General features: G+C 54.9%; 1 protein-coding gene across 1 annotated transcript; it reads right to left on the reverse strand.

Moving 5' to 3' along the window:
- Positions 1-880: 880 nt before the first annotated feature.
- Positions 881-5,829, reverse strand: LOC123772596 (mucin-22-like). Its single transcript, XM_069326097.1, has 2 exons — positions 5,579-5,829; positions 881-3,620 (listed from the first exon to the last, which is right to left on the reverse strand). The coding sequence occupies exons 1-2, from the start codon at positions 5,827-5,829 to the stop codon at positions 881-883; spliced, it is 2,991 nt and encodes a 996-aa protein (XP_069182198.1).
- Between the last annotated feature and the right edge of the window lie 2,663 nt (positions 5,830-8,492).

Genomic DNA, 8,492 nt, shown 5'->3' on the forward strand with positions numbered 1-8,492 from the left:
TCTGATGGTGAACGAGATGAATTGGTCGTAATGAAGACGAACAACTTTAAAGTATGATGAATCATCTTTGAGTTACATCAATCGGTTGAGGTTGAGATCAGGAGAAAATTTAATCAACAAGCCGTTTTGGAATCATGTGATGATTATACACAGACGATGTAAAGTGTTCGGGGGATGAGGTCAACCTTTCTACCGTGATTTCGCTCTACACAGCAACTGATCTCCTGTAGACTAGTTGGCCTTGCACCGAGGTAAACCTCTCACCACCGAGGTAAACTGTAGAGGAGAGCATCCCTCTCGGCACCACTTGAATCTCCACCAACACACTCCAGAGGCCCTCATCTCCACGCAGGCAGTGTGTGCTTAAGGTGAGGGGTCAGAGTAAAGGGTGGCCCTGCACCCTTCACCCTGACTCCTCTCCGACCACCGCAACACTAGACAATGTGTATTTAGGGTGAGGGTTTGTTACTCTTCCCTTCACTAGTACTAACATGATAGTATTATGATGAAACTGCCAGTTTATTGAAGGTTTTCATAAAGAAAGGGTGCCAGGGTGAGAGGTGGTTTACTTCACCCACCTACAAGTACTAGGGGGAGGGGTGGCTCTCCTCACTCACCCCCCAGGTACTAGGGTGAAGTGTGGCCTGGTTCTGATCTCTAACTGCCTTACAACTTCAATGTGTATGCTCAGAGTAAGAGTAGATAGTGTGAATATCGCCAGGGTATGTTCTGAGGGTGAGCTAGGATGATCTAGGTGAGGAGTCATGATGTGGGTAGGTTACTGGGGCCAGGCAGTGTGGCAAGGGCTTAGGTGGCAAACGAGATAATTTACAAGGTATAATTAGCAAGGGTGAGAATAGCCAAGGTTTAAATGACAAGGTTAAAGAATTGCGGGTGTAGAAGTGGCCAGGGTGTAGAAGGCCAGGGTGTAGGAGGCCAGGGTGTAGGAGGCAAGGGTGTAGGAGGCAAGGGTGTAGGAGGCCAGGGTGTAGGAGGCCAGGGTGTAGGAGGCAAGGGTGTAGGAGGCAAGGGTGTAGGAGGCAAGGGTGTAGGAGGCAAGGGTGTAGGAGACCAGGGTGTAGGAGGCCAGGGTGTAGGAGGCCAGGGTGTAGGAGGCAAGGGTGTAGGAGGCAAGGGTGTAGGAGGCAAGGGTGTAGGAGGCAAGGATGTAGGAGGCAAGGGTGTAGGAGGCAAGGGTGTAGGAGGCAAGGATGTAGGAGGCAAGGGTGTAGGAGGCAAGGATATAGGACGCAAGGGTGTAGGAGGCAAGGGTGTAGGAGGCAAGGGTGTAGGAGGCAAGGGTGTAGGAGGCAAGGGTGTAGGAGGCAAGGATGTAGGAGGCAAGGGTGTAGGAGGCAAGGGTGTAGGAGGCAAGGATGTAGGAGGCAAGGGTGTAGGAGGCAAGGGTGTAGGAGGCAAGGATGTAGGAGGCAATGGTGTAGGAGGCCAGGGTGTAAAAGGCAAGGGTGTAGGAGGCAAGGGTGTAGGAGGCAAGGGTGTAGGAGGCAAGGATGTAGGAGGCAAGGGTGTAGGAGGCAAGGGTGTAGGAGGCAAGGATGTAGGAGGCAAGGATGTAGGAGGCAAGGGTGCAGGAGGCAAGGGTGTAGGAGGCAAGGGTGTAGGAGGCAAGGGTGTAGGAGGCAAGGGTGTAGGAGGCAAGGATGTAGGAGGCAAGGGTGTAGGAGGCCAGGGTGTAGGAGGCAAGGATGTAGGAGGCAAGGGTGTAGGAGGCAAGGATGTAGGACGCAAGGGTGTAGGAGGCAAGGGTGTAGGAGGCAAGGGTGTAGGAGGCAAGGGTGTAGGAGGCAAGGATGTAGGAGGCAAGGGTGTAGGAGGCAAGGGTGTAGGAGGCAAGGATGTAGGAGGCAAGGGTGTAGGAGGCAAGGGTGTAGGAGGCAAGGATGTAGGAGGCAATGGTGTAGGAGGCCAGGGTGTAGGAGGCAAGGGTGTAGGAGGCAAGGGTGTAGGAGGCAAGGGTGTAGGAGGCAAGGATGTAGGAGGCAAGGGTGTAGGAGGCAAGGGTGTAGGAGGCAAGGATGTAGGAGGCAAGGATGTAGGATCCAAGGGTGTAGGAGGCAAGGATGTAGGAGGCAAGGGTGTAGGAGGCAAGGATGTAGGAGGCCAGGGTGTAGGAGGCCAGGGTGTAGGAGGCAAGGATGTAGGAGGCAAGGGTGTAGGAGGCAAGGGTGTAGGAGGCAAGGATGTAGGAGGCAAGGGTGTAGGAGGCAAGGATGTAGGAGGCCAGGGTGTAGGAGGCAAGGGTGTAGGAGGCAAGGGTGTAGGAGGCAAGGCTGTAGGAGGCAAGGGTGTAGGAGGCCAGGGTGTAGGAGGCCAGGGTGTAGGAGGCCAGGATGTAGGAGGCCAGGGTGTAGGAGGCCAGGGTGTAAGAGGCCAGGGTGTAGGAGGCCAGGGTGTAGGAGGCAAGGGTGTAGGAGGCCAGGGTGTAGGAGGCAAGGATGTAGGAGGCAAGGGTGTAGGAGGCAAGGATGTAGGAGGCAAGGGTGTAGGAGGCAAGGGTATAGGAGGCAAGGGTGTAGGAGGCCAGGGTGTAGGAGGCCAGGGTGTAGGAGGCAAGGATGTAGGAGGCAAGGATGTAGGAGACAAGGGTGTAGGAGGCAAGGGTGTAGGAGGCAAGGATGTAGGAGGCCAGGCTGTAGGAGGCCAGGGTGTAGGAGGCAAGGATGTAGGAGGCAAGGGTGTAGGAGGCAAGGGTGTAGGAGGCAAGGATGTAGGAGGCAAGGGTGTAGGAGGCAAGGGTGTAGGAGGCCAGGGTGTAGGAGGCAAGGATGTAGGAGGCAAGGGTGTAGGAGGCAAGGATGTAGGAGGCAAGGGTGTAGGAGGCAAGGGTATAGGAGGCAAGGATGTAGGAGGCCAGGGTGTAGGAGGCCAGGGTGTAGGAGGCAAGGATGTAGGAGGCAATGGTGTAGGAGGCCAGGGTGTAGGAGGCCAGGGTGTAGGAGGCAAGGATGTAGGAGGCCAGGATGTAGGAGGCAAGGGTGTAGGAGGCCAGGGTGTAGGAGGCAAGGATGTAGGAGGCAAGGGTGTAGGAGGCAAGGATGTAGGAGGCAAGGGTGTAGGAGGCAAGGATGTTGGAGGCAAGGGTGTAGGAGGCCAGGGTGTAGGAGGCCAGGGTGTAGGAGGCAAGGATGTAGGAGGCAAGGGTGTAGGAGGCAAGGATGTAGGAGGCAAGGATGTAGGAGGCCAGGGTGTAGGAGGCCAGGGTGTAGGAGGCCAGGGTGTAGGAGGCAAGGGTGTAGGAGGCAAGGGTGTAGGAGGCAAGGATGTAGGAGGCCAGGGTGTAGGAGGCAAGGATGTAGGAGGCCAGGGTGTAAGAGGCCAGGGTGTAGGAGGCCAGGATGTAGGAGGCAAGGGTGTAGGAGGCAAGGATGTAGGAGGCAAGGGTGTAGGAGGCAAGGATGTAGGAGGCAAGGATGTAGGAGGCAAGGATGTAGGAGGAAAGGGTGTAGGAGGCAAGGATGTAGGAGGCAAGGGTGTAGGAGGCAAGGATGTAGGAGGCAAGGGTGTAGGAGGCAAGGATGTAGGAGGCCAGGGTGTAGGAGGCAAGGATGTAGGAGGCCAGGGTGTAGGAGGCCAGGGTGTTAGTATCCAGGGTAATTGGCCTGGTGTGAACGAAGATAACAGAAGCACGGCACTGTTCTGCTCACTCTAGGTACTGAGAAGCTGCCACAGAGTTAGGCAGTGTCTCAGCAGTGTCTTATGAGGGAAGCGGTGAGGACGGTACTGACGCCAGTTTTTTTTCGAAACTTATAAATCTTGTGTATCTTACGAGGAAGTAGCGGCGGCTTGTAGGACTGGGCCCGACGGAAGCTAAGTGCGTCTTATTAAGGACTCGGTGTGTCTTAGCTTGTTCTGAGAAGCTAAGACACAATGGAGAGTGTCACGAGCCATGCCAGGGGGCGCTGTCACAGGCGGTCAGAGGAGACATGTTCGTACGATGACATCGAAGTAGGTATGTCTGGCCTGGACATCGACAAAGGAAGTCGTAAAGCTCGCGACAGTGACATCTCTCTCTCTCTCTCACTCTCTCTCACTCACTCTCTCTCTCTCTCTCTCTCTCTCTCTCTCTCTCTCTCTCTCTCTCTCTCTCTCTCTCTCTCTCTCTCTCTCTCTCTCTCTCTCTCTCTCTCTCTCTCTCTCTCTCTCTCTACCTGGCCGACACACTATTGCCATTGTCACCGGACTTGCCACAGGTGACAACGGTGAGCTAGAACTAGCGAGTAGAACATGTATACTGTTATGTATACAATGTTATTACCGCCATTACCGCCTTGAGGGGCCTGACAGCTGAGTGGAGAGCGCTTCGGATTCGTAATCCTGAGGTTCCGGGATTGATCCCCAGTGGGGACGGAAACAAATGGGCAGGGTTTCTTTCACCCTGATTCACCTGTTCACTTAGCAGTAAATAGGTACCTGGGAGTTAGATAGCTGCTACGGGCTGTTTCCTGCGTGTGTAACAAAAAGGAGGCCTGGTCGAGGACCGGGCCACTAGGACGCTGAGCCCCGAAATCATTTCAAGATAACCTCAAGAAGATACATAACCGCCCAACATTGAGCCGGTAATTTGAGTGTTATGGTGACCTCTGGAGGATGGTGTAAGGAGGCTGTTTAACTGTTATGGGTGATTACGACCCCTGGTGGTGCTGGAGATTAATGATACGACCCGCTGAGGGACGTGTGACGGAGAGTGGTAAAAGCTGAGGCTCGTTACGTTGTCTTAATTGTATATATGCATTTCTTCCAGAGATATAGAGACGATGAGTCACAACAACGTGGCCCAAGAGCTGATATCCAACTCACAACTGAGAATGAAGAACTGGCGACGTTTCGGTCCGTCGTGGAGCATTATCACGTGTAGCGGTAAGGCACTGGAAGAGTCGACACTGTAAGGTATGGGAGTGAGGTTAAAGATGTGATAAAGAGAGAGAAGAATGAAGATAAGAATAAGACTTCTTCTTATCAAGGAAAGCAAAAGAAAAAAGGGTAAGAAATAGGAAAATCTTAGGAATAAAGAAAATCAGTTAAAGTTAACGAAGGTTTAGAAGTAAGGAAAGGAAAACTGGAAGAATAATAGGAAAAAAAGAGATTAGCAGTGATCAGAGAATTCCAACAGAGAGCAGCAGTGATCTGAGAACTCCAACAGAGAGCAGCAGTGATCTGAGAACTCCAACAGAGAGCAGCAGTGATCTGAGAACTCCAATAGAGAGCAGCAACGATCAGAGAATGTGGTATTATGGGATTCCCTAATTGCTGGATAAATGGACCACTATTACGAATTGGCCGGCGGTCCGGGGATAAGGGTCAAGAGAAAAGCGCACTTTTGGTAGTAAATGTGGATGACTGTAGTCCCTAATTTGCTAACTTTAGGTAGTAAACAAAGACAATAAAGACTAGTAACGTAGGGGTGGAGTGCTAGGGGAGGGGAGAGAGGCCAGCCCCTCACAGCTCTCATCAATAAAAATGGAAAATCTTATTTATGTCTTGGTGACGATCATTGATCTGGTCTAGTCATCCCAGGAGAGACATATATTCCTCCTGACCCAGACGCCAAGACTGATACTTAACTTCAACTTGTTTCCCAGCTCTCCGAGGAGGCCTTTGTGGATCAGACGGTGGAGGTGATGAGAGGAATGCGCTGTTGGGTTCACATGTAATACTTTGGTCGACTGTGTTATTGTGAGAGGGAGGCCTGAATGTTGTGTGCTCACAGGGTCCTGGGCGCCCTAGGACACCTCCTGTGTTCGGGTCACAACATGAGATGGAGACTGGTTCTCTGGTCAGGGCGGTGAGGCCGCTGGAAAAGGCGGTCATCCTCACGCTCATCCTTAGGAGCACAACCGTCCCCTGGAGGCTCGTGACCCAGAGGCAGCTGATACAGCTGCAACGGCAGCTTCCGTTGCAGGTGCCGTTGCAGGGAGCCTGCAGCTGTCTCTCCTCCTGCACGTACCAGAGGGAGCGCTGCGGGACGGTGTTTGTGAGGGCTGCAGTATGGGCCAATAGGTCTTCTGCAGTTTCATAGATTCTTATGTCTTAAATAATTTTTTAACCGTACCCTGAGACATGGTAGGGTTGATAGGTGCTGCTATCGGCTCACGAACACCCCGGGCCCCTCATTACTGCCTCACAAACACCCCGGGCCCCTCATTACTGCCTCACAAACACCCCAGAGCGTTCTTTACCGCCTCACAAACACCCCGGAACCTTCATTACCGCCTCACAAACATCCCAGGGCCCTAATTACCGCCTCACAAACATCCCAGACCCCTCATTACCGCCTCACAAACACCCCGGGCCCCTCATTACCGCATCACAAACACCCCGGGGGGCCTCAATACCGCCTCACAAACAGCCTGGGCCCCTCATTACCGCATCACAAAAACCCCGGGCCCCTCATTACCGCATCACAAACACCCTGGGCCCCTCATCACCGCCTCACAAACACCCCGGGGCCCTCATTATTGCCTCACAAACACCCCGGAGCCTTCATTACCGCCTCACAAACACCCCAAGGCCCTCATTACCGCCTCACAAACACCCCGGGGCCCATCATTACCGCCTCACAAACACCCCGGGACCCCTCATTACTGCCTCACAAACACCCCGGGGCCCATCATTACCGCCTCACAGACACCCCGGGCCCTTCATTACCACCTCACAAACACACCGGGGCCCTCATTACTGCCTCACAAAAACCCTGGGGCTCTCATTACCACCTCACAAACACCCCGGAGCCCTCATTATGGCCTCATAACCACCCCGGGGCTCTCATTACCGCCACACAAAAACCCCGGGCCTCTCATTACCACCTCACAAACACCCCGGTGCCCTCATTACTGACTCACAAACACCCAGGGACCTTCATTACCGCCTCACAACCACCTCGGGCCCCTCATTACCGCCTCACAAACATCCCGGGGCCCTCATTACTGCCTCACAAACTCCCGGGGACCTCATTAATGCCTCACAAACACCACAAGGCGGTCATTACCGCCTCACAAACACCCCGGGACCCTCATCACCGCCTCACAAACACCCCGGGGCCGTCATTACCGCCTCACAAACACCCCGTAGCCCTCATTACCGCCTCACAAACACCCCGGGGCCCTAATTACCGCATAACAAACACGCAATGACCCTCATTACCGCCGCACAAACACCCCGGGGCCCCTCATTACCGCAACACAAACACCACGGGGCCCTCATTACCGCCACACAAACAACCCGGGGCCCTCATTACCGCCTCACAAACACCCCGGGACCGTCATTACCGCCACACAAACACCCCGGGCCCCTCATTACCGCCAAACAAACACCCCGGGGCCCTAATTACCGCCTCACAAAAACCCCGGGGCCCTAATTACTGCCTCACAAACTCCCCGGGGCCCTCATTACCGCCACACAAAAACCCCGGGGCCCTCATTACCGCCACATAAACACCCCGGGGCCCTCATTACCGCCACATAAACACCCCGGGGCCTTAATTACCGCCTCACAAACACCCCGGGGCCCTCATTACCGCCAAACAAACACCCCGGGGCCCTCTTTACCGCCACACAAACACCCCGGGGCCCTCATTACCGCCTCACAAACACCCCGGGGCCCTAATTACTGCCTCACAAACTCCCCGGGGCCCTCATGACCGCCTCACAAACACCACAGCTCCCTCATTACCGCCACACAAACACCCCGGGGCCCCCATTACTACCTCACAAACACCCCGGGGCCCTCATTACCACCTCACAAACCCCCGGGGCCCTCATTACCGCCTCACAAACACCCATGAGCCCCTCATTACTGCTCACAAGCACCTCGGGGCCCACATTACCGCCTCACAAACATACCGGGCCCTTCATTACCGCCACACAAACACCCCGGGGCCCTCATTACCGCCACACAAACACCCCGGGGCCCTCATTACTGCCACACAAACACCCCGGGGCCCTCCTTACCGCTTCACAAACACCCCGGGGCCGTCATTACCGCCACACAAACACCCCGGGGCCCTCCTTACCGCTTCACAAACACGCCGTGGCCCTCATTACCGCTTCACAAACACACCGGGGCCCTCATTACCGCCACACAAACACCCCGGGGCCCTCATTACCGCTTCACAAACACCCTGGGGCCCTCCTTACCGCTTCACAAACACCCCGGGGCCGTCATTACCGCCAAACAAACACCTCGGGGCCCTAATTACCGCCACACAAAAATTCCGGGGCCCTCATTGTCGCCTCACAAACACCCCGGGCCCCTCATTACCGCCTCACAAACACCCCGTGCCCCTCACTACCACCTCACAAACACCCTGGGGCCCTCATTACTGCCTCACAAACACCCTGGGACCTTCATTACCGCCTCACAACCTCCCCGGACCCCTCATTACCGCCTCACAAACACCCCGGGGGTCTCATTACCGCCTCACAAACACCCGTGTTCCTCATTACCGCATCACAAACAACCCGGGCCCCTCATTA

The sequence above is a fragment of the Procambarus clarkii genome, chromosome 17 (genome assembly GCF_040958095.1).
Source record: "Procambarus clarkii isolate CNS0578487 chromosome 17, FALCON_Pclarkii_2.0, whole genome shotgun sequence".
Classification (NCBI taxonomy): Eukaryota; Metazoa; Arthropoda; class Malacostraca; order Decapoda; family Cambaridae; genus Procambarus; species Procambarus clarkii.

What these genes read in the sequence shown, in the direction of transcription:
- LOC123772596 (XM_069326097.1), bottom strand. Translation starts at nt 5,829, where the DNA reads ATGACCGCCTTTTCCAGCGGCCTCACCGCCCTGACCAGAGAACCAGTC. An exon ending in GGGAAACAAGTTGAAGTTAA is followed by an intron (nt 3,621 to 5,578) that starts GTATCAGTCTTG and finishes CGTTCACACCAG; the next exon opens with GCCAATTACCCTGGATACTA.